The 27,052-nt window shown below is 38.6% G+C and overlaps 1 protein-coding gene across 1 annotated transcript in view; it reads right to left on the bottom strand.

Moving 5' to 3' along the window:
* The window catches only part of AFF3 (ALF transcription elongation factor 3), a 240,121-nt gene extending 213,831 nt beyond the window's left edge, over nucleotides 1-26,290 (bottom strand). Inside the window, exon 1 of the mRNA XM_070944314.1 lies at nucleotides 26,231-26,290. Coding sequence (XP_070800415.1) covers nucleotides 26,231-26,283 — 53 coding nt within the window. The 5' untranslated portion in view covers nucleotides 26,284-26,290. The remainder of the gene's footprint in view (nucleotides 1-26,230) is intronic.
* Between the last annotated feature and the right edge of the window lie 762 nt (nucleotides 26,291-27,052).

Genomic DNA, 27,052 nt, shown 5'->3' with positions numbered 1-27,052 from the left:
CAGTACAACAGGAGTCTAAGAAACAAAATGCTGATTTTATTAAGTCAGTGAGTATGAACTGTTATCATTATTAGGAAAAAATAAGATATCCTTATGGCCCTGAGAGAATTTTGAGATGAAGGTGAAGGAGTCAATTGTAGTTCAGTGGTAATGAAGACAACAACATTTTCCCCCTTTTAACTGGAATAAGTTGAGACAGCTTGACTGTGACTATTTAATCAGTTCTATCTATTTATTTGATGTCCACAATATGGAACATGAACAAATGATTACATATTTGAAAGTAGCAGTAAAATAGATGCAAATGCACTGGAATAATATTTGCGGAATCATTAAAAGCCTATATTTTATCTTGAAGCTTCAACTATCATGGCACATTAAAACAGCTGCTGCATTCTGAAATGATTAATAAGGCAATAACTATCAAAATAAAAGACATGCCAAGTTCAAAGGAAGAAGGAGAAACATATGGGAGAATAATGAACTGATAAAGAAGAATTTTAACTGAAAAGTCCATTTTGGAGCTAGAACCATGAAAAGCCAACAAGGGTGGGAGAGAACTGGACACAACTAGCAGAATAAAAATTGACTACCCATATATTTTTGTCTTTGAAAGGAAACATGAATTCTATTGTAGAAAAGTAACTGTTGCTTAATTCTTTATCTCTCATAGAAATATTCAATGGTTTATATTAAACCACAATAAAAGGGTTTACTGGAATAGGCTTTCCTGCCTCATTGTTCCAGGAGATGCAAGCGACAACAAACCTAGGTTTTTGAGACATAGAGGCCATCACTTTAAAAGCTGCATTGATAAACAGATAAACTACTTAACAATTTGACTTTAAGAGTCAAAGAAACCCAGGGTCCCGTTTAGAAACAATAGTTGAACAACAAGGAATAAACTTGGTATTTAAAGTAATCAAAATCCAGGAGCTTTAAACAGCAACCAGGTTTTCTTTATCCAACCTGGCTTATTCCATTGTTCCTGTTGAAATAGTGGTGCTGTCTTAGATGCTCACCCAATCACTTGTTTTTTTAATAGTGCAGATCTATATAATTTGTGTACTTGTCCTAGGATGCCCATTAAATATGCAAAAACCAATATCTTGCATTTGGGATGATCATGTATGTTTCCAAACAAACATACAAATATCCAAGTTTTTTGTCTTTTTAAAAAAAAATAAAGTTCAAATTATTGGACAAGTTCAGTGCAAAGCAGCATGTAACATTTTTTCCTCTGTATAAAATAATATTCTCTTACAGTCAGGTTTTGAATCTTTTTTTACCATGCTGTGCTTATTACTTTCTTGTTTCTTTCTCTTGAGAATATTTAATAATAATTCAACCCAGCAAGGATAGCCAACCCACCTCCTCAAAGAAAAATACTATCTCCAATTGCCAAATTTCATATTATGCTAACTACTCAAGTATGCTCATTCTGATCTAATTGGATGAAAAAAATAATTGGCTGAATCTAATATACTGTATGTGTACATGTGTGTTTAAAAATATTTTAAATTTCTTGACCAGAAAAATATACAGTATTTTATTTATTACAAAGTTAAGGAAACAATTTCCAGAATGCATTATATTTCCATTATACCTGGAAAACATTTTGAAACATTCATGCATTACTTTGAAAATTTCTATAGCATTTCTCCAAAACATGAAAGTGTCAGTTAAAAATGGGGGCTTCAGTTTCCCAAATTACACATGCATTTTATTTAGATTAGTTCAAAGTTTAGGCAACTTCACTTACTATAAATTCTCCTTCTGACCTCTTGGAATATTCATGTACCTTACCTTTAGATTGGGGTACAAAATAGAGTAAATCAAGTATATTTCTTACCACCAAAAATATCAGTTTGAAAATTGTTGCGTGCTATTTCTAGAAAATTGCATGTTGATCATTTTTCTTATGCCCAATTGATGCTATGGGGTAATCCAGACCTAAAGATGTCAAATGAAAGATCTGTATGGATGCTGGTATTTTTATTTCGATGAGCTATTGGACGACAATGATACATTTTTAGCATTTTCCATGTAAAAAGATGAATACTATTTTGTCTACTGCTATCCCCTTATAGTATATGACTGTGTTGGCGAACCTATGGCACGCGTGCAGGAAGTGGCACGCAGACCCATTTTTCCGGGCACACGAGCCGTCGCCAAGCTCACCTGAAACTGTGCAGGCGTGTGTGCCCCAGCTGGTGTTCAGGCCTCTAGTGCACATGCACGCAATTCAGGGGACCCAGTTGGACTTCGGAGCTCTCCTGCGCATGTGTGCGTTTGCGCATGCATGCGAGATTGTGCACACATGTACAGACAATGTTTGCACTTGTACATTGTGCACACAAAAGGTGTGTGTATGTGCATATGGTGCAGTTGCGTACGTAGCATGTGGGGAGGAGCCACGCGTTACCACAGATGGCAGGCAAGCGTGCACATGACACGAAGCACGTTCTTGTTCAGCACACGGTAAGTAAAAGGCTCGCCACCACTGGTATATGAGAACTAAATTTTTTATTGACATTGTGATTTGAACCAATGGCATTTCAATTTCAGAAATACCAAATTTATTAGAAAAGATCACTAAATTCTATCAGACAAAGCTCATAATTATAATACAATAATAAACTGTTGAGAAATCAATTCATATGGAAGTTCTGAAAGGCTTTTTGTAACTAGTAATTTTGGAGAATTTGTCTAAACAATGACAAACTATCTTAACATCTGTGTCAGACTTTTCAAAATATCTTTAAATTTATTGACCTAATTACTCAATAGATTGAAGACCTAATATTGCTTGAGATTTAGGAACAACTTTGTTGCAGACACAGATTTTGTAGTAATTATAACCATTTGTTTAGAGCCTGTTCAAAGGTATGAATAGCATTGAAAAAAAACAATGACTGGTCATACACTTATGACTGTCACATGCAGTCAATGCGGTCATGTGATTGCAATTTGGGTACTTGACAACCAACATCTATTTAGGACAGTCTCAGCATCCTGCAATCACAGGATTACCATCTGCAACTTTCTCAGCTGGCTTCTGACAAGCAAAATAACGGGAAAGCCAGCAGGAGATCATAAGTCGTGGTCATGTGATGTCTTACTTAATGACTACAGGTGATTCACTTAATGACAACAGAGACTGCTGTTACTAAGTGGGACAGTAGTGATGTTTCACTTAATGACTACTTAATGACTAATGATTATCTTAGCAATGGAGTTGCCAGTCCCAATTAGAATAATTAAGCGAAGACTATCTAGAATGGATTATGTGGGTGACCTTGAGAGAACTAGGGAAAAGAGGTACTGCCTAGGAAACAATAGATAAAAAGGAAGGACATCCCAAATAGCTTACCAGTTAGAAGAAGAAACTTAGGAAAGACCCACGCTAATTAATCAGATGATTAAAAATAATAGCAGCAAGATTTTACCCTCAGACTTACAAGATTGTTAATGTAGCCTTACAATTAATAGTATTAGCTCATTTAGTGATGTTTTCTGTCTAATTTAACCAGGAAAGCTGACACTTCCTGTAACTATGAAAGGAATGAAGTTTCATACATTGAAACAGCTATAAAAATCTATATAAATGGTTGCTTTCTTTGTTCTCTTCTATTAAATAAACACTCACTTTCTCCACCCACCTCCATATTGTTTCTCAAATTAATTTTCTGAAATTGGATTATTTTTATTGATTTTTTGTTTTATTTCATTTTTACTTATTTAGGTAACTATAAAATATACTGAGATTGTGACCATCTACGCTGATATTTTTTTATACCCTGTTTCCCCGAAAATAAGATATCCCTTGACAATAAGCCCAATTGGGCTTTTGAGCGCATGCGCTAACATAAGCCTCCCCCTAAAATAAACCCTCCCCGAAAATATTTAAATGCAGAGCTGGAAATCAGGTAAGATGGCAAGAGGAGCCCCATCTTGCTCCCAAAATTATAAGAACTCCCCAAAAATAAGGCCAAGCGCTTATTTCAGGGTTCAAAAAAATATAAGACAGGTCTTATTTTCGGGGAAATATGGGTAAGCAACTAGATTTTATTTTATTTTCTGGTCAGCTTTGTTAAGATCTTGTTGATTACATCAAATTTACAAAGTATGATTTTTTTTTCAGATACCAGCATACATGTAAAGAAAATCATATCTAATCCTTGAAATCAATGGATTCTACACCCACAACACATGTGTCTATTTTTGTGTGTATGTGTGTGTGCTTCTGTGTATGTGTGTGAGAAAGAGAGGTGATGTGGGTGTGGGTGTGTATCCCCAAGTCAGCATATGTTTCTACATACTGTACCTCTAGATAAGACAGAGATTTATTCTGTTAGTGTATAACATTATTAATTACCATCTGTTCTCTTGCAATCCCTAAATTTCTATAGCAAGATTATCATTAGGGTCTCTTTTCCTGTTTGAACCAGGCAGTGGAAAAAACAAGGTATTTAATAAGGAAGGAATTAGGAAGTATCTTCTTTCAGTATTATTTATAATAGACATGGACCATTTTGCATTTACCACAAAGCAGCCAATTAGGTCATAGACGAGTTAATCTTCTATCTCCCATTAAACATTATTCATGCTCGTTTTATACCACACAGCACTCTGATGCCCATTATCCATCATTTACAAGTGTTATTTGTCTATAAAAGTGACACCAAAAAGTTGAAAAATTATTCTATTCAGACTGAATGTGCTTTAATGAATTGTGTGAATGTGATAGGCTTTACATCCTAAGAAGTAATTAGTTGAAGCCGTAAATAAATTTTTAAAGGATGCAAATGATTGCCTGTCCAGATAGCAAAATGCTATGTAAGGCTGCAATATACTACAGCTACTACCTGCTACTAACATTTAAAACACGATACTCATAGAAATTTGCATTAGCATAAGTAGAATTAATCACAAATCACACAGGTAAGAGTTTGCCATATTTTTCTCTTAGAAGGGGTTTAACATAAAATAATACACTTGATAATTTATGGCTAATAAAGTTAATCAGATTCAGGGCTTCTTCATGCATGCATTTAAATGGGATCTTGAACACGATATGCATATTTATGAAACAAGAACTGAAAGATCACTGTCGGCAGACGGGAAAATCTAGCAAGGATAACTGTGAATAATAAAATACGTATCTCATTCTTTTTACAACATAAATTTGCTTCACCTAAAATACAAATATTTATTTTAATTCATTTTAATATAATATTTATGTAATTGCATTTCAGCAGAGCTAAACAGAGTACTTAACACTATGGATTTTTCTAGACAAAATAAATAAATTAAGGAATTAATGAAAGGAAAAATGTAGACATTTTTATATTCTTATGGTAAAAAAATAAACATTTCATAAGAGGTATACAGTACATAACTGATTTCATCAGTATTAGCTATGTTTGTAACACAAAGACATTAGAGATTTCAATGATGAATAAATACAATAATCCAAATGGGATAAGACATTATATGTGTCACCCTAAATACATTGAGTTTTCTGTATGTCTGACTATAAATCAATAAAGTTAAAACTAAGCTGCTCATTTTGGTGGGACGTGCTTAATAGAATTACATTTTTCGAAGCTGCTATGAAAAGCCAGAGAGAGGTTACAGGGAATTTTATGAATCTTACCCTAAAACTTTTAGCAGAACTCAGTAGTTAAGTTCCTAAATTCTTCCCTCAAACAATTTTGGTAATAAAAAAAACCAAAGGAGGAAGGGTTAATAATCATGGCAGCTTCTGCTAAATTACAGGTGTTTTAGACATGAGCCTACAATGTAGTAGAATGTGAATTTTGGAATCATTAACTTTAAAACATATGTTTCTAAATTGATAATGTCATTCCATTAGAAGTGGGGTATGAGTTCAATGGGATAAATTTAAATTAATAAAAACTCTAAGTCAGTGATTTTGGCTTTTACTCCATTTACTTATTCCTGTAATGGATGGATAGCTTCTTCAGGTAAGAAAGAATTTGGCAATTTTATAATGCATGACTCCAGGGCAACTTATTCTACCAGATGCCTCCCAGATGTTCTGGAGTTCAACTCCTCTTACTTCTTTGCCAGCATGGGCAGTTGACATGGCATGTTTGGAGTGCAAATATTGACAAAAACTCTTCTAGCACAATCATCTTCAGGACCACAATTGCCCTTAAGTCCAAACTAGTATTGGTTGTATGGTATTTTGTTTGCAAATGACCTGGTCCAATTGTGATCCAATCTATTAATTAAAGCTTCATCTGCTAAAAAAAATTGCTTTTGTTTTTTTAATATAAAATCAAGTAGGAACTTAGTTTAGTAACTTTCAGGACTTTCTCCTGAAAATAAAAGAGCAGATTCTTTTTAAAATTAAAAAGAATTAAAAATTAAAAATTAATTTTTAAACCAGCTAGGAGTTCTGGTTTTTCTGTAATGCAATACATATTGAATTGAACAAAATGTCATCAAACCAAGGGTGAAATGCTCCCGGTTCGGACTGGACTGGGCAATCCGGTAGCGATTGTGGCAGGTGGTTCGGAGAACCAGTAGCGATAGTAGTGCGAGGCTCCGCCCACCCGCCTGAATGTCGTTACTTCCTGGTTTTAACCAGGAAGTAATGTGTTTTTTACCCTCTGCACATGCGCAGAAGGTTTTGTGTATACGCAGAGGGTCTGAGCATGAATGTGATGCATGCGCGCACTTCCGAACCAGTAAGGAAGGTAAGTAGATTTCACCCCTGTATCAAACATTACTAATGGCTAAACTTTACTTAGGTAATTTCTACAGCAAGAAGTAATACAGTATTCAGATCTTAAATGTAGAAAAAGCCAAGTGCATAAAATGTATGAAATTGTTATTGTTTCAATTTGTTGGAAATTCTTAGGAATATTTAGTGGCAATATATGATTTTGCTGCATAGGTATGTTATGTCTTAGATTACTTACTTGTTCATAGCTATGATAAAAAGCACTTCCTTTGTTGAAGAATTATATTTCAAGATTATCAAAACTGCTGAACTAATGTCAGCCCAAAATTTAAATTGTAACATAAAGTTTTACATAATTATTAAAGCAAGTTTAATATACCATAAATAGGCAAAATGTGTATATATATATTTGTTTTCTGAGGTTTTCGCGGGTGTTTGTATGTAGGTCTTTGGTTATTCGGGTTTTCTCCCGCGTAAAATTGGAGATTTCTTGGCAACATTTTGACGAAGTCTCATTCGTCATCTTCAGGCTGGTGTTTTTGGCTTCGTGCTTCTAGGAGCAATGTGTGTGATCGCAGCTGTTTCTTCCTTTTAACAGCCTGTGGGGGCGTGAATTGATTGGGTGGGAGCTTGGCTGTGTTCTGATTGGGTGGAGGTTTGTTCTGATTGGTTGGGGGTTTGGTTGTGCTCTGATTGGATGGGGGGTTGGCTGTGCTCTGATTGGATGGGTGTGTGTTCTGTTTAGGCCCAGCGACCTACTTGTGAGCTTCGATGTCATATCCCTCTTCACCCAAGTACCAATCAAAGAAGCCTTGACAGCTATCCAAAACAAATATAACCCCCCCAAGCACATCCTAGATCTGATCAACCACTGCCTATCCAACACATACTTCATCTATAACGGACAAAAATAGAAATAAATAGAGGGATCACCCCTCTCACCTGTTATTGCTAACCTCTACATGGAACACTTTGAAATCCAAGCTCTAGAAAAATCTGATCACAAACCCAAACTCTGGCTCAGATACGTAGACGACACCTTCATAATCTGGCCACATGGGAAAGAAAAACTGGACAACTTCCTCACACACCTCAACAGCCTACACCCGAAAATACAGTTCACCATGGAAACAGAAGCGAACAACCAACTTCCCTTCCTGGATGTCTTAGTCTACAAAAAATCCAATGGCTCCCTAGGACACACCATCTACCAGAAGAAAACACACACAGATCGCTATCTGCACGCACTCTCACACCACCACCCAGCACAGATCAACTCCGTAGCCAAGACACTCATCTCCAGAACAAAACGCTTAGCTGACGAACAACACCTAAAAACCGAACTACACACTCTCACTAACGTACTAACATCCAATGGATTCCAAAGAAATAAGATTACCAACCTAATCCAAAAAGAAACCCCCACTAAAATCCAAGACAGAGAACAAGAAAACAGCAAAGCCCTCCTCCCATACATAAAAGGCACCACAGACAGAATCAGCAAGATCCTCCACAAACACAACATCAAGACAGCATTCTGCACAAACCGAAAAATATCCACCATCCTAAGAAACCCCAAAGACAAAATTGAGTTAGAAAATCAAGGAGTATATGAAATCCCATGCACCGCCTGCCCCACCACATACATCGGACAAACCAACAGAAGAATAAATGCACGCATTGAAGAACACAAGAACTCAGTCAGAAAAGAGGAAACAACTTCCTCCCTGGTCCAACACCTCAAAGCCGCAGGACATGATATTGACTTTAAAAAGACCAGAACTATCGCCAAAACTGAACACTTTAACAACAGAATAATCAGAGAAGCCATTGAGATAGAAAAACGTCCACACAGCATGAATAAACGAGATGATACCTCCCGCCTACCAGCCATTTGGAAACCTGCCCTTATTGCCAAACGAGTCCCTAACACAAAGAATGACACCAGACCCACACTCACGAGAGCCACACAGGATGTAACCACCACACATCCACGCAGAAAGCAGACCCAAACCCACACTGATGATGATGCACGACCATGGAGCAGAAGCCAGACCACAGCTGCATCATTAGCCCCTTTAAACCCCTCCAATCCATACATGAAGCAGACTGACACCCACCATGAAGAGGTGGCACGGCCACGAACACGAAGCCAAACAACAGCAACACAGCTCACCAGCTCAAATCCCCCTGCTACTCAGACTAACCTGAGCACAACCAAGCCCCCACCTAAACAGAACACACACCCAGCCAATCAGAGCACAGCCAACTCCCCATCGAATCAGAGCACAGCCAAACCTCCAACCAATCAGAACACACCTCTACCCAATCAGAACACAGCCAAACTCCCACCCAATCAGTTCACACCCCCACTGGCAGTTAAAAGAAAGAAACTGCTGCGATCTCACACATTGCTCCTAGAAGCACGAAGCCGAAATCACCAGCCTGAAGATGACGAATGAGACTTTGTTGAAACGTTGCCAAGAAACCTCCAATTTTACGCGGAGAAAACCCGAATAACCAAAGACATACATACATACATACATACATACATACATACATACATATGTATCATTTGATTTGTGTAGAAGTTACAGGCTGGCAGTTAAACCCAAGTTTTATAGAAATTCAGTAAACTATATTATCTCTGTTGCCACTGTATCTGATCAGAAAATACCAGCTGTGCCATACAGTAAAATGGATGTGTGCGTTTGTGCCCATTCTAAATCTATTATTAAATCACTCTAGAGGAGAAGCAAATCTGAATTCTTTGAGAGATGGCTTTTAACACATTTAAATAAACACAAAATATGTGGGAAAATACAAATTCCAAAGGATGCTGAAACATGTAACATAAGCCTATGAGTTTACTTTTAATGGAAAGTAGGCCCATTTTTAAATTAACAAATATAATATTGAAAAATCACTTACATTACATTGTATCATGTATTGAATAGATTCAACATTACTTTTTTCCTGAAAACATTTAGCTAACACAAAATAAAATCTAATTAAAATTTAAAAAAAATCAAAAAAACACACCATTTTTAAAAATAGATTGTAAGACACATGGGAGGAACATCATGTATAACAATGACCTGAAAAAGAGTAATAAAAAAAGATGCTTAGTAGACATTCTACAATGGAACTCACACTGAATGCCCATTTCCCAGAGTAACACTCAGAGCAGGATACAGTTGGGCCAATGGTGAATTCACAGATATAAGGTCCAAAACTGGGATTGTGAAGCTTTAATTATGGAAAGAATTCTATAAAAATTAAACACTAATATTAATTTCTAGTTGCTACAAGTTCCTGTTGCAGTAAAGGTTAACTTCTTCAAATTAAAAAGGATTTAGCATAACAATCTCAAGAATAAACAAAGTGTTATGATGTGGCTCAGTGGCTAAGATGCTGAGCTTGTCGATTTAAAGGTCGGCAGTTCAGTGGTTCGAATCCCTAGTGCCGCGTAACAGGGTGAGCTCCCATTACTTGTCCCAGCTTCTGCCAACCTAGCAGTTCAAAAGCACATAAAAAATGCAAGTAGAAAAATAGGGACCACCTTTGGTGGGAAGGTAACAGCGTTCCGTGCACCTTTGGCGTTTAGTCATGCCAGCCACATAACCAGAGACGTCTTCAGACAGTGCTGGCTCATTGGCTTTGAAACGGAGATGAGCACTGCCCCCTAGAATCGGGAACGACTAGCACATATGTGCGAAGGGAACCTCAACCTTTACCTATGATACATTAATTAATAGTGGGTGATAACAAAAGATCCAGTATTATTAACAACTGAGTGAATGTAACTACCTAATAAATTCAACAAATGAAAGAAAATATATTAAATTTAACTACTGAATTACAATTTAAATTTAACTACTAAAATTTACTGATTTCCAGTATCACTACAATTATACCAAAGTTAAACAATATAAACCTGGCTTAAATATAGTCTTTATTAAGCTACATAGCTTTAATTCTGCTGAAAAATCAGGAATTTCTTAAAATGATAACTCATCTCTTTAATACATTACAAATATAGTTAATCTTTAAGACTATGCACCATAATTTAGAGCTGATCAATAGTAGTCTAGACCTCTATATAATGAAGTATTTCAAATGTTAAACACTGCAACTTTATATCATAATACTAATAATTCTTATTGAACAATTTGTCTGAATTCTCACAATACAATCTATAATTTTACATACTACATTTGTATTCCTTCCGCTTATTTAAAATTAAAAAACTAAACATCCAACAATCTTCAATTGGATCAATTTTTTACAACTTAATACATAGTAGTCCAAAGTAGGTGCACTGTAGGTAATATAAAGGCTTTATTATAACAACAATGTTATTTTGTGAACTTTGGTTTATTAAGACAGGAAGAATCTCAAGATCTCAGCTTAGACATCAGCTAATTAAATTACAAAAGCAATTTTTCAGTTTATTGAGCTTCTCCTCCTGCTTGAACAATGCCACAACAATCTGCTTAATCATACTAAGACTAACTTCTGAAGAACTATTATCTCAATGTGATGTGTGAATACTGTGAGTAAGCTATGCCTTTCTTAGTTGCTATATATGGAGATTTTGTAGAATAAGTATCTAGTAGACCTTTACAAGTCATTCAACAGCTATTCCAACAGAAGTGTTTTCTTGATGTGAACACACATTCCCAGAAGATACTAGGAAGGCCCAGAAGTGGCTATGCCAAAATGTCAAATGGTGACTTCTTCTGCAATGCATCAAGAGAAACACAAATTATTAACACTGGCCTGCTAGCTGTAAATATAAAAGAGAATTGATGCTTTACATTATATAAATATATGATAATATATCATTTTGGTCCTGTAAAAGTACACACATGCACTATTTCTTTTGTCAAAGTATAATCAGTAAAAGAAGTTGGATGAACAATCATATGGCATAACTGAGAGGTCTATTTGAGAAAATCTCACTATTGTGGCTGAAGTCACCAACTTGCCTCACTTGTTATGTTTTAAATAAATGGCTGTAAAGAGTGACTTCTGTGAAAAGCATGGAAGAGAATACAGGAATAAAGAAGTATTTTCCCTTTCTTATGTTGCCCTGAGGTGACAATTTGTCATTGAACAAATTCACTGGGAGTCCCTACACACCAGAACAAGGTAACAAATCAACAGACTTATCATTCTAAGAGAAAAGCAATTCATCCAAAACATTTGCATTTTCTAGTATGTTGGATCTATTTGTTCTGTCTATGAGACAGCTGCAGGAATGGTATTTCCATGTTGGATCTATGCATTTTATTTATAAGACAAAGAAGAGCATGTTGATTATACATATTGACTGTGGACATGGGACCATTATTCCCAAATGGCTGGAATACAATCTGCAATAATACAAATAAATTATAGCAGGCCTCAGATAAGAAAAGAGTAGATTTATTTCATTTTGATTCTGAATTGCTATTTAAATAGTAAGATTTACAGAACTTTGGAGGTTAAGGTTGAATTTAACAGAATTAATTACTACTAGAATTTTGAAGTCTTATTTTACCCATACATACAGAAATCATAAATGTACTCCATAAGATCATATGTTCTTTAGGATGGGAAGACTAAAATTATGGGAAGATTTGTTTTACAAGCTATGATTTCACCTCACGTCAGAGGTGGGCTTCAGCCAGTTCAGACCGGTTCAGACAAACCAGTTGTTAAGATTTTGCGCTGTTCAGAGAACCAGCTAATCACATCACTGGCTGGCCCTGCCCACCTCGCCCACCTTGGCTGGTGGCTAGAGACATGCCCATGCCCAGCTACTCTCTGGTTCCTTCACTCGCTCGCCCAGACCACATGGCCCAGATGATCTCCACGCCTCGCCCGCTCTGCTCACCATGGTTGCCTGCAAAAGTAAGGCACTTGGCCAAAGGGCCACCTCGGGGTGGACACATTGAGACTTGGCTGCCTTTCGGGCTTGGCTCTCGCCATCCTTCCGCCCATATGCCGCCTACTTACCCTTCATCTCAGGTTGGAGGAGGCACTATGTCAACTTGCAAAGTTTTCAAGTTGCCATGAGCAGGAGGGAGGGAGAACTGATAGAGCTAATTGATTTCCCTAACGGAGGCTACATTCCATACATGCTTTCTTCCGCAATCAAAAAAAGGGTGTTGGATTTCACAGCTAGCCAAAGTGGGTAATTGGAGAATGTGATTTATGACATGGCCAGGGAGGGGAGAGACAGGATCATAGCGGAACGTAAATTAATTAGGGCATCTTTCGGAAACTTCACACACTAGTCCCTTGCTCTGTCCTTTCCTGGGGCCTCCACCCGCATGCCACCTGCTTGCCCTTCATCTCAAGGGATGCACCAGTTCCTGACTTTCTAAAGGGACATATCCCCCACCCACCGCCCCGTTTGCACCATGGTCTCACCCTTTGCCAAATCAGCTTACTTACCTCCACCGTTTCCCCTCCTTCAGACGGCCTTTACTCATTCCCCCACTTCTTCCCCCACAACTGCCTCTTTCTTCATCCCACGACCTTACCTTCCTCCCACGGCTGGTGGCAAAGGGGAAAGTGAGCCAGGGCTGAGCCATCATCACTTGGCTCCCCGCCAGCCCGCATCTTGCCCCCCGTCCAGATTCTCTGCAGCTGCTGGGCTTTGCCTGCCAGCAGGTGGGGGTGAGCAGGGTGCACAACGTTATGACTCCCGCATCGCCCCTCTGCCAGCCACCCCTCCCTCTCCCACCCACCGACCCAAGTGCTTTGGCCAAGTGCGGGCCACTGCTGTGAGAACGGTGCGAGCCCCATGGGCTGAAAGGTAAGGCTTTGGCCAAGTGCGGGCCACCGCTGTGAGAACGGTGCGAGCCCCATGGCCTGAAAGATAAGTCTGACTGTGGGGAAGGAAGATCCGCTCTGGGCTTGCTGTGCTCAGCCAAAGGACCACCTCAGTGGGGATGGGACACGGAAAAGCTCGGCTGCCTTTTGGGCCCAGCTTTGGCTTCCGCGGGGCCTTCCGAGTGGGAGGCCTGAGAGAAAATGCCTCCCCCAGGTCACCCGCTCACCCATCCACTGGCCAGGCTGGCCTGGAAGCGGCATGTCCCCTTCTCGTGGGCTGGATGTGGGACCTGAGGCAAGGCGGAAGTTGAGGAGGTGGCAGCACAGAGCAAGGCCTCAGTGGGGGGACACTGTGTCCCCCCCCACTGAGGTGGCCCATCGGTTGAGCACAGCAAGCCTGGAGCGGATCTTCCTTCCCCACCATCAGCTTTACCTTCCAGCCCATGGGGCTTGCACCATTCTCAAAGCAGCGTCCTATGCTCAGCTGAAGCGCGTGGGCCAGTGGGCAGGTGAGGGAAGGGTGGCTGGCTTCTGAGGGGTTGGTGGCTTCCGGACCAGAGCTGGGATCGCAACTCAAGATGAAGCTGGGCCTGGATACTGTCAGCTGCCCTCGCCTGGGCGGCTCCAAAATTAAATACTTCCTTTCTTGCAAGTATGCACAAACATCATTAAAGGGAGAAATGATGAGTGAAGGAGAAGGAAAGTTCTGTAACCAGAAAAACTGAGAATGAAAACAATGTATTCCAGTTAAATTAGAAGTGGTTCTTTGTGAAGGATCTGTGAAAGTTTTAGAATATTGCAATAAGGCCCAAGGGGAAAAAAAGCAGAAAAATTTAATTAAAAGAGAAGAGAAAGAATGGCAAGACATCTACTAACTGACTGCTTTGAAAATGCCTTTCAAATGTGTTTTCATTTACAATGGATTGGAAATATTTGCTTGACTATATGCTTTAATGTTCAAAAAGAATAATCTTTATTAGTATAAGCAGAGATGTATTCTTCAAGCTTTAGTGCATTTTGCAAAAATCATTATGAATGTCACTGTAGAACATCATTTCTCACCAAAAATGCAATTTAATGGAGAGTAAAGTAAGATTTTACACTTAGACAAGAAAAAAAAACAAAATGCACAGGTATAGAATAGGTGGTGCCTGGCTCAAATGAAAGTAACTGTGAGACGGATCTGTGAGATGGAAGCTTATCAAACAGATCCAACCTAGAAATAAGAAGAAATTTCCTGACAATGAGAACAATTAATCAGAGGAATGGGATGCCTTCAGAAGTTGTGGGTATACCATCACCAGAGGTTTTTAAGAAGAAATTTGTCCATAATAGTATAGAGTCTCATGCTTGAGCAGAGGTTAGACTAGAAAACTCCAAAGTCCCTTCCAACTCTGTTATTCTTTATAAATCTCTCCATTCAGTCTTACCAAGAGAATGGCGATAAACTATACTTGGAAATGTACGTCAGGTCTTCTGTTAGCAAAATGTCATCTTATTGGCTAGTATCAAGGAGAAAAGCTTCCTCTCTCACCATAACATATAAGAAGAGACAAGGACTGGCTAGGAGGGGACAGGTGAGGAGAAGCCAGGCAAGATGCCCTCAATATGAGTGACATTGAGTTGGCCATGCCAACCCAGCCACGCTCACCCAGCAGTCATTAGGGCAGAAAACCGGTTGTTAAATTATTTGAATCCCACCACTGCCTCACATCCTTTCTGGTTGAAGAATAGGAGAAAAAAATAAGCAGAATGCAGAGATTTCATAGATAAAATAGAATCCCATTCAAGTTTTATGAAATCTGGAAAGCTTGTCATGCTTTCTTGCAGTTCTCTTGTATGGTTGGTTGTATGTGCAAGCTTCTATCATTTGACATAATCTACTTCAGAACTTATTTCTTTCTTCTATAACCCAGTGTTTCTTCAGGGTAAAATAAGAACACTAAGCTATCTGTCTAAATGCCTGAGGCAGAGCAGAGCAGGAATCTCTTTTAATTTTATGGCGAATTGTTCAACAATTCAAATGTTCAATTAACTCGTGTGAGTACTGATCTGTCATGCTATTGTATTATTTCAAATTGCCCATATGTGAAGTTTCTTGTTGTTATGCATTTTAGTGTCATTAAAAACTCCTAGTATAACTTTGTATGTTTTATGGGCTCTTTTAGTAGAAGTTTCATGTCATCTGCAATGGGTTGTACCGTGTTTCCCCGAAAATAAGACATGTCCAGATAATAAGCCCAATCAGGCTTTTCAGCGCATGCGATAAGCCACCGCCACAAAATAAGCCCCATCAACTACTTACACGCATGCACAGCCAGTCCCGCCATTTCCTCTGGTTGCTTGCTGTGCAACCAAAATGAGTTGAGGAAGCGAGGCTGGAGGGGGGAAGAAGGGGATATGGCCTCCCGTGTTCTTTACGCTGGCCAAGCAGCCCAACACATCCCACCCCACCCCAATGGCAACAGCTGCTTCCCTTTCCCACCGTCTCTTTATCGACAGGGGTGGCAGGTGGGGCGGGGGAGAAGCAAGACCCTACCTGCCACCTCCAAATTGCATCCCTAAAGGGGGCGGGTGGCTAAGCAAGGGGCAGGAGCCCTGCCATGCCCGGCAAGGGGAGCCATGTCTCGCTCCACACGTCTCGCTTCTCCCCCACCCCATCTGCCACCCCTCTCAATAAAGAGACGGCAGGGAAGGGAAGCAGCTGTTGCCATTGGGGTGGGGTGGGACATGTTGGGCCACTCGGCCAGTATGAAGAACAGGGAGGGGAGGTGACAGCAGCGACAGGACATCCAGTCCCACACTCGCCACCTCCTGCACCCCCAAAATAACAAGACCCCTGATAATAAGGCCAAGCCCTTATTTGGGGAGGTCAAAAGAAAATAAGACCCTGTCTTATTTTCGGGAAAACACGGTAGTAAAACTAACAGTAAGCCTTGCATTGTTGCATGTAGCCTAAGAATTTGGTTTCAATGTAACTGAAATCTGAAAAAATACTAATATTGTGCTGAAGCATTGTATAAAATATACTTAGAAGCATTCTCTATAATTGAGCATATATGTGTTCTTAGATATGTATTTAATTGATTTGACATTCAGTCAAGCTATATCTATTAAATTAAATGTGCCTCCTGAATTTATGCTGCCAGGTTTATGTGACAAAATAATTTTGTATTATCAAACAAAGAAGACAGACACATATATAGAGCTAATTGAGGAAGTGTTATCTCTCCCATTTCCATATTTCAAAATTAGCAATCTTGTTAAAGAAATTAAAAATATTAAGACATATTTTTATAGCCTGTTTTCTTGATATAAGTAATATAATGACTAATTTTTAACTTTGCTTCTATTTTTTTTTACCTTCTTTTCACTCATATCAGATTCTCAGAGATTTCCTGGAGAGGACTCTGCAGTTTTCTTGGCAAAACTTTTCATAGGTGGCTTACCATTGCCTCTTTCCCAAGTCTGAGAGAAAGTGACTGGTCCAAGGTCCTCATGTCTGTCTTTTGCCTAATGTGGGACTAGAACTCATGGTTTTCCCATTTCTAGTTGATCTTTTACCCACTACACCGAACTGTCTCTCTTTTCCATGTATACAAAGAAGCAAAGAAGTTAATTTCCTAAACAATATTTATCTTAACTTTCTGTTTGTCCTTTTCCAAATTGTAGGAGAAAAGTAATTTCCTAAAGGAAATAACATTGTTGTGGCTTCATAAACAAGTTGTTCTGTTTAATCCACCAGACTCCATTTCCTCTATTACTGTTGAAGGACCACTATTTCAGGATCTTTCCATATAGCAGAGGTTCCCAACCTTTTTGGCACCAGGGACCAATTTCGTGGAAGACAATTTTTCCATAGACTGGGAGGGGAAGTGAGACTGCACAATCTAGATCCCTTGCATGTGCAGTTTACAGCATTTCTACGAGAATCTAAAGCCTGGTGATCTGAGGTGGAGCTGAGGCAGGGATATTAGTGCTGCAGAGTGGCTGCAAATGCAGATGAAGCTTCGCTTATTCACCCACCACTCACCTCCAGCTGTGCAGCCCAGTTCCTAACAGGCCACAGACCAGCACCGGTCCATGGCCCGGGGGTTGGGCACCCCTGCCATATATTACAGAAAACAGTAACAGATTCAAATAAACATATTAATTAAGCAATAATTGCAGTTTCAACTAAATTTTAAACAAAACATGTGGGAAAAGACTGGTTTCTTTTGATGGCATTAATGATCACATTTCACACATTTTTTTACTACGAAACATGTTTTAAAATTATTATGATACAACACTGCTCTACATATAATTAGAGCATCACTATATAAATTAGTGATGAGCTCCCATTACTTGTCCCAGCTTCTGCCAACCTAGCAGTTCGAAAGCACATAAAAATGCAAGTAAAAAAATAGGGACCACCTTTGGTGGGAAGGTAACAGCGTTCCATGCACCTTTGGCATTTAGTCATGCTGGCCACATGACCACGGAAACATCTTTGGACAGCGCTGGCTCTTCGGCTTTGAAATGAAGATGAGCACTGCCCCCTAGAGCCGGGAACGACTAGCACATATGTGCGAAGGGAACCTTTACCTTTTTTATCTTGAATTTTAAACATGACATGAAAGAACAAATTATTAATTGAGTAATGTGATTTTAAAAATATGACATTTTTATATATTAATAAAACAACTATTATATTCCTTTTCCTGACCTTTTCTTTCTTTATTCAGAACAGAAACTTCTACCACAGAAGACATTTCTATGTTTTTAAGCCAATATTCTATTTCCCTCTCTGACATTTTCTTTTCCCTTATTCATTTGCTTACATCCTCCAGGCCCAGCAAGATGTCAAGGGAAAAGACACATCAGGATCCAATCAGACCAGAGGTTTTGTCTTCTGAGCTTTTGGAGTCATGCAGGAGCCCATCCTTAGGGATAGTCTCTATGTGCTTTGGGCTTTGGGATACATCATCCCACACTTAATGCTGATGTCCACATACACTAGTGCTAGAAAATATCATCAGTTCATTAAGAACAAATTTATTTAAAAACATGCTTTTGTATTAAAAATGTAAAATATGTCTTCCTCTCAATATAGAAAGTATGCATGGATCTGGGGATGTTTTATTTTTTTTTAAAAAAAAAAAGTCTGAACTGCATCTCCTTTTTTGCATTCCCTAATTTCTGGATATATATACTGTAATGCAAGACCATGCATATTGAGTATGCATTTCAATATGATTTCCCTTCTTTTCTTGAAGCCATCCTTTTTGAATCCAAATCTAGTATTATTCTGACTTGGATATTTTGTTCAATACTTTCTCAGCAAGGTGAAGTAGCTATGCGTGCATATACATGGAGACAGCTGGAAGCAGCTTCTGAATCAGCCAAGCCAGCCACCCCCACAAAGCTGCACTATTTTAACAATAAAAACCTGCTTTGTGGGTGATCCTGTGTATTCAAATACACATTTTAATGGTTTTGCACAGCCCTATTCCATGCTCACTTTTCACTGCAAATTAAGCATATTGTAAAAGTTGCTTTGTGTCAAGGAAAACCATTGTATGGTAAAATATGTATCAAATATAATAATTGTTTTTAAGTTCTGGTTAATCCCCTGCTGGGAAAATTAAGAATATTGGGATGCATCAATATTATAACTGAAGTCAAATGTATATGCAGGCCTACAAAGAGCACTACCTTATTCTAGGACTGCAATCTCAGTTTCTTCTCTGTTCTAAAATGGTTTTAGAATTCATATTATTTAATTTGCTTTGTTTCTCTTGCGAGTACGAGAAACAGAAACATACCTTTTTCCCTTTCTTTTTCAGGGTCTGCAAGATATATAGCAGCTGTGGCTTTTTGTCAAAGGTCAACATACAGCATAGCTAACAAAGTGTCAATAAAATACATTCTGACAGCAGTAGTCTCTGTCTGCCAATGCTAAATTAAGAGCTGTCCAACAAATTGGAAACCTTCACAAAACCAAATCATGAATGTCCTTATTTGCACCATACTCTATTTCTGAAGAGAAATCTAAAGGTCATAAGACAACAGTAGCCTTAGCTTATTAGCTTATTATCAGCTAATAAATTTACATTTTTGACTGTTTCATAGTATTATAATAAAATATATACTTATAATAATAATTAAATCAATCTGGTGTATCATTATGTAATTTGGTATTTATGTGGCTAAGACATTGAACTTGTCGATCAGAAAGGTTGGCAGTTCAGCAGTTCGAATCCCTAGTGCCATGTAATGGGGTGAGCTCCCGTTACTTGTCCCAGCTTCTGCCAGCCTAGCAGTTCGAAAGCATGTAAAAAATGCAAGTAGAAAAATAGGGACCACCTTTGGTGGGAAGGTAAAGGGTTCTGTGCGCCTTTGGCGTTGAGTCATGCCAGCCACAAGACGACGGAGACGTCTTCGGACAGCACTGGCTCTTCGGCTTTGAAACAGAGATGAGCACTGCTCCCTACAGTTGAGAATAACTAGCACATATGTGCGAGGGGAACCTTTACCTTTACGTTTAATCCTGTTAAAGGTTTCTGTTTTTGCAACATAACATTCCTGAACTCAAGAACTCATTGTGAATGAGAGGCTAGGAATGATAGAATTATCTTGTGTGTGTGTGTGTGTGTTTGTGTGTGTGCATGCATGCACACTGAAAGTACAGACAGGATATTTTTTATAAAAATATTGCATCTGAAACTGAGAAAAGCACCGGCCTTTATAGTCAGCAAGGATTAGTGGAATAAAATTCTCAGAGCCTCCTTTACTGCATCTTTTAATTTATTCCATGTTTGTCATCTTTTTTAATTTATATAAAAATACCACCATTTATTATGAAAGGTTTACACGATGTTTTTCATACTTCAAGATAAAATAAACACTGGTTTTAAAACCTATATCCTGTATGTTCTTCTAGACCAACATTTCTCAAACCTGGCAACCCCAATCAGCCATAGAAGTTGAAATCCACCCATTTTAAAGTTGCCAAACGTGAGAAACTCTGGTTTAGACTATATGTAATGAGGAGCAATAAAGGAAAAAATTGTGGGTTGATACCAAATATTGTTATGAATACAGTAGCCTCACCAGAATCACCAAGGTATTTGAATTATTTTTCAGGACCATGACCTCAAAATCTAAGAAAATCTAACCTATTTATTTTTATAACATTTTAATCCTGGTTTTCTTATTATCTTTCAGAGCAACTCAGAAAATTAAAAAGAAAACCCAAATTAAAAAGAGATCTGAGTCTTCCACTCATCCCATATTTTGTCTTTTTATACTTAAGCTACACAAAGAACAGAGAATGGAAGATAATGAATTTAGTTCTTCAAGACTAACAAAAAGAGGTAACCAATATGCTCTCATATACAGTATATGTAGTTCACTTCCTGGAATTGTCCATAAACGGTGAACAAGTAAACAAACAAATTCCCTAAATAAATCTCCTTTAACTATTTGTATCGTTAAAGATAAATATTATTTATTCTAAAGTGGAAGATCATTGCACTGTCATAAGCATTTGCAGAAATTTCTCACATTAAAAAAAAAAAGCTATATTAATAAAAGTATTATCTTATTCTAATCTATTACTGTATTTTTTCTTCTTTTTAATGTGAGCCACCAACAAACATTGGAACTTGGGAGGTATATAAATTTCATCATCATTCTAGCCATTGTCTATTCACTGCAGAACGAAGGCCTCTTCCGCATGTTTCCAACCAATATGGTCTTGAGCTTTCCTTTGGGCTCGCAATACTTGCTGATGTCGTTGCTCCATTTTGTTTTAGGTTTCTTTTGTGGACACTTTTTGTCAAGTCGAATCCATTCTATGACTGCCTAAGTCCACCTGCTATCAGTTCTTCTTGCTATGTGACCAGCTCATTTCCATTTCAATTCTTTTACTCTTTTGATGGCATCGTATATTTTCATTTGTTCTTTAATCCACATGAAGGTCTTTCTATCTTGTCTTGTAATGCCGAGCATGTATCTTTCCATGGCTCTTTGAACCACTCGTAGCTTTTGTATCGATTGTAAGTGTCCATGTTTCACTGGCATATGTTAGAACAGGTAGCACACACTGATCGTAAACTTTTTTCTTCAGGCATAGAGGGAGATTGTTATTGAAAATTACGTTTAACTTGCCAAATGCCTGCCAACCACATTTAACACACCATTCAATTTCTTTTTTTGTATCCCTTCCATTGAAATCCGTTGGCCAAGGTGTATGTAGTGGTCTTCTATGTCTAGTTCTTCTCCAGTTATATTTTTTTCTTTTTTTGGTGAATTTATTAAACATAACCTGGTTCTTTTTCAGGTTTATTTTAAGCCAAATGGTTCTCCTGCTTTGTGTAGCTCTTGTATGTGTCTTTGTAGTTCTTCTGCGTCTTGTGAAGAAAACAACATCATCTGCAAATCTTAAGTGGTTTAAATAGGCACCATTGGTTTTAATTCCATTTTTGCCCAATCTAGTTTGCAAAATACTTATTCAAGGCAGGCTGAGAAAAAGATAGGTGATTTTGTATCACCTTGTCATACATCTCATTGTATAATATAAATTTAATAAATAAATAAACCACACTGAACTTTACTAGTTAGCTTTAATATGGGATTGTTATTTTTAGCATCCCTCCCTGTTTTTCTTACAGAGGGCTTCTGGGAAGAATATTCTAACACATGCTTAGAGTCTGAAATGATAACAACCAGCATTTCTCCCTTTCATGCACTTTGCTTTCTTGAATCTTCAAATATTATGGCAATCTGAGAAGCTGCCTTACTCCTAGTCAGATGACTGAATTGTCTAGCTCAGTACTGGACACACTGATTAGCAGCAACTTTCCAGATTTCACAGTGGAATTCCTTCAGTCTAATCTGAACTCATTCCCACAATTTTTAACCAGTGGGACAAAAGATTCAAATCTCATTTATGTTCTTCATCTTCTCAGAAAGTCTTATTATGTCTTATCTTTTCCTTTAATTGGCTATGAATAAAGCATAAAGTACTTGCAGATTTAAATGGTAACAGTCTTCATTCCAAAGTTTTATAAGCAGCCATAAAAGAATACTGAAAAAATAAATATCCAAATGGCACACATATACACACACAATACATTATGTGTGCATAATACATATGCATTTGTGAATTACCTTGCCTTTTTAAAAGGGCCCTAAGATAGTCTTCAAACAGAAATATTTTCATTAAATGTCTACAATCTGATTTACAGTAATTTTGCAAGATTCTCAGCTTGTTTTGTCTTGCATAAACACGATTGTAGATGCAGTAAAGTGCATTTAGAGTGCAGCCAAATAAAAAGCTGCTTCCCCACCAACATATTATTGCTATGTCAATGAAAAATGTAGTGAATTGATTGCAAACTAACTGCACATTATACACTTTTTTTAATGGATACAGAAAATACACAAAGTGCATTATATTGCTCTAAGTGTTTCTTGGGATTAATTATACTACTGGTCATTGATGAACTATTATTTACATTATCTCAAAGTATAAGCAACCTAAACAACAGGTTATACATGTACTACATTATACGCATTATGTGAATTCCCAAAAAACACCGCAATTTCAGCACAAATGTATTTACGAGCAATATCCTGCAGCTGGAATATTATTGAAGAAACAGGACATCAGTAAAAGGAATTATTTGCACTAACAACATCCTTACAAAATGTGTACATGTCTGTATTATGCATCAATAATAGTGATACAATCTTTATTATAAAAATATGTTACGTCTTTCTGATATGCAACAATGAGATTTCTCATGTTGCCATTCATTTCCTCATCACATAAGAACATCGTTAGGTTAATCATTTTTATTTAATCATAAAAATTGTATAAATTGCTATCAAATCTTACATTTTTAAGTAAAGAAGTCATCAAGTACTCTGGCTCACACTACTAAATGAACAATCAAATCATTGTAAATACAGTCCAAAATGCAATGATTTACTGTTGCTATCCAAGAATGTAGTTCCTTTTCATGCAATAATATTGATCTAAATGTGCATTTTTCTTATTTGCAATAACAAATAATTTTTAGAAAGAAGAAAACAGTATTATTATATCTAAAACATCATGGTCAAGTTTATTGGAGGGTGTAGGTGACAGAAATTGTGTAAATTTCAATAACCCAATTGTTCACTAAAAAAGGAAAGGATGGAGAGAGAAAAACAATGCACAATGTGGCATAAGGCCTCCAATGGCAAGAAGCTTGCAGTTTTCTGTTCCATACAGGTCATCCTGTGGTGAAGATATGATGTTATCAATATTCATGCTTCAAAGTGTCCACTTTCTCCTATGTTTGTAAAATATAACTATTCTCTCAATTAATCTTAAAATGACTGACCAAAACAGCCTCTTTTTGCAATGAAATGCTTGGCAGTAAAAAAAAAAAAAAACACCCAAAGCTAATCAGTAAAACACAGAATCTTAATACTTGCCATGCAAATCCCATCTCAAACTAATTATGCCATTCTCAAGATATAACACACCGCTTACTGCTGAGCACAATGAATCAGTGACAATATCTGCAACCATATAAATCTTATCTCCAAACATAAATAATAGATTTTTTTTGTACGGTTCTCTTAAAGTTACTCTCTAGACAAATTCACAGTATTTATTTAACTTTTTAACATTAGTGTAAATAGGTAACAGTGAAATTAATCATGATATTTAAGCTTAGGAAAAAATATTGAAAATTAAATGTACCAAATGCATCTAGTCTCCCAACATTTTTGCCAGATTTCTTTAAATACTATGCCAAAGAAATAGCTAATTTCCATAGTAAAGGAAATTAAGGGTTTGGTCCTATTATATTAATCATTTCATTTTTTTATGGAATATTCAAGACTGAATTGGCCTAAATACATTAAAAAGAAAGCAATACAATAGTTTAGTTCCAAAACAAGCATTGACCCTGGTAACATAATCTCAGTCACAGTCTACCAGTAAAGTTATAAAGACATTTATAGCGTGGTAGTAAATTATTGATTATATCTATTCATTAAAATCAAGAGTAATATGGATAGAATGTATGTATCCATTATGAGGGGCTATATTTCTAGAATCCAATACCTCTAACTCATAGTAATTGTAATGTACAACTCCATTTGTAATGTATAGTGTAGCCCATTTACATTTAAGATTTAAACTTTTCAGTAAGCCATTTCTCAATTTGCAATATTCAGTAGCGGAGCTTATATAGCACAATCACAATATCTTTTTTCCCTAGAAAATTCACTGCCAGTCTTATCTGTCCTGCAAATTTTGACAGAATGCATAATGTTCAGACAAAAAGCACATCACCTAAAGATGGATGGATAGATAGACAGACAGATAGATTTGAACATACTGTATGTATTGTCAATGAAATATTTCCACAATTCCTAAACCTGAGACAAAACTACAATTTTTCAGCAAAACAACTCCATCATTATCCCAATTACGCTAAACATAGAAATATCTACGTATCAGAATAACTGAGCAGCTTCCATGCAAAAAGAGAATAGACTGTTATAGGGCAATCAATAGTGACTTAGGACATATGTAATAGGAATTTTAAACGAATGTGTATTGTGCTTCTTTAAACTCAGAACATAAATAATCATTCATTTAACCATATGATGTACTTACTTCCTCCTAGAAGCACACACAAAAGGTTAAGCCATAAAGGCTATAATCAACAGAAAAGCTGGCACAGACTGAAGTGGCACCCAGCAGTTGCAAAAAGTACCTGAGATGCATAAACAACACCCACACACACAGATCAAGGCTAACTCACAGCAATGCATTACTGTAATTATAGGGCAAGAGGGAATGAGCTAAGGGTGCCCATATGCTAAATGCCATCAGTTGCAATTACTGTACTGGAGGCATTCGCTTGTGAAGGCTGGCCCTTTGAATGACAACAAGAGGGAAGAGATTTCCACCTGGAGTGGTTAATGGTATTTCTAGAAATGGTTTCTGACCGCTGCCAGATGTCGCTTGGAAATGCAGCAATTTCTATATTTATTGTCACCAGGAGAAATCCAGGTGAAGACGCGGGTCAGGCTGGGGAGCAGAGTCTAAGCCGCAAAAAAAGGGGGACAATGACTCCAGAAGCAGAAGGCGGAACAGGCGGGGTGGGGGTGGGGATCGGGCAGACCAAAACTAAGGTGTTTCCAAGGAAAGAAGGGAAAATGGGAAGACATAAACGCGCACTGGGGGGGGGAGGAGGGGGGGAGAGCCCTGGGGAACTTGCCCCGAAAGAAGACGGAGAAAGAGGTGAATAGTTTAGAGGGAGGCGGGAGAATAGCGGAACTGCAGAAGAGGAAAATTGCAAATGAAAAGAGTGGGAGCACAAGAGACGGAGGGGTGCAGTTGCCCAACTCAGCTTCCCAGAAAGGGAGTTTTGAAGGACAGCGTGAAGAATAGCACTGCAAACCAAAACACGACATGCAATAAGGCTCCGTCATTTTACCCTTCTTAGTACCATTCCTGCATCTTTAGTATTCGCAAGAATGCTAGAATAACGCTACCAAAACCCATTCCCAACGCGGCGCGTGACAGGATTGGAGTAGCCCATTCCCGCTACTCCCGCTATTCTTTCAGAACTCCGGCACCCGAAGTGGAAGAACGGAACAAACGCAGCGCTCTCGACGCGGAACCCCCAGCCTTACCACAGAGAGTCCAGGTCCCATTCCTGCAGAAGCGCCAAATCGAAGCTGTCCATGGTGACACCGAGGGAGGCTGGAAGATGTCAGCGGCGCTCAGCTGCAGCCGCGCGGCGGCCACGGTGCCTCTTCGCAGCGCCGCGGGTGGGCGCACAGCGGGGAGCCGGCGCTCGCGCGGCCCCTCCCTCGCCGCCCGCCTCTTCCCCGGCTAGAGAAAGACGCAGCGGCCGGAGGTGTCTCTCACCCCCCACCCCGCGCCTTCCCTCTCTCGCCCCGCGGCCGGCGCTCTTCTTCGGCGCGCTTCTCCTCCCTCGGCCGCCCGCCGCCTCTCTCGTTTCCCTTTCCCTCGAGCCCCCCTTCCCGCCCGCTCTCTCTCTCTCTCTCTCTCTCGGCCCAGCGCGGGGATGCGTGTATGCAGCGTGTGACTCGCTCAGGCTGGCGCGCTCGCTGAGGCTGCTGCAGGAGAAGCTCCCGGCGGTTCCTAGGGGGTGGCTTGAAAATAAACAAACCGAGCTGAGACGCCACGAGTATCAGCCTCTGCCCGCTTTTGTTTCGATGCCTCGACTTCGGCCCTCGTGCTGGGGTTTTTTTTTTTTGGTTTGTTTTTGTTTTTTGTTTAAATGCCACTGAAAATACGCATGTCTCAGCCGCCGACGGTGGCAGAGCCGTTTTCGTTGAGGAGAAAGGGTTGTGTTGTGTTGAGTTGAAGAGGAAGGAAAGGGAAAGGAGCGGGATTGATTAAGGTGACCTTTGCTTTCTCAGGCATCCTTCTCTATCCTGGCCCTGCTCAAATATTTCCTCAGAAGCCTCTTCTGGGACAAATAGAAC

The sequence above is a fragment of the Pituophis catenifer genome, unplaced genomic scaffold, assembly GCF_029215685.1.
Source record: "Pituophis catenifer annectens isolate HBS135680 unplaced genomic scaffold, rPitCat1.0.hap2 SCAF_4, whole genome shotgun sequence".
NCBI lineage: Eukaryota > Metazoa > Chordata > Lepidosauria > Squamata > Colubridae > Pituophis > Pituophis catenifer.
Note: the sequence above shows the minus strand (reverse complement) of the source record. Positions and strands in the feature narration are given on the sequence as shown.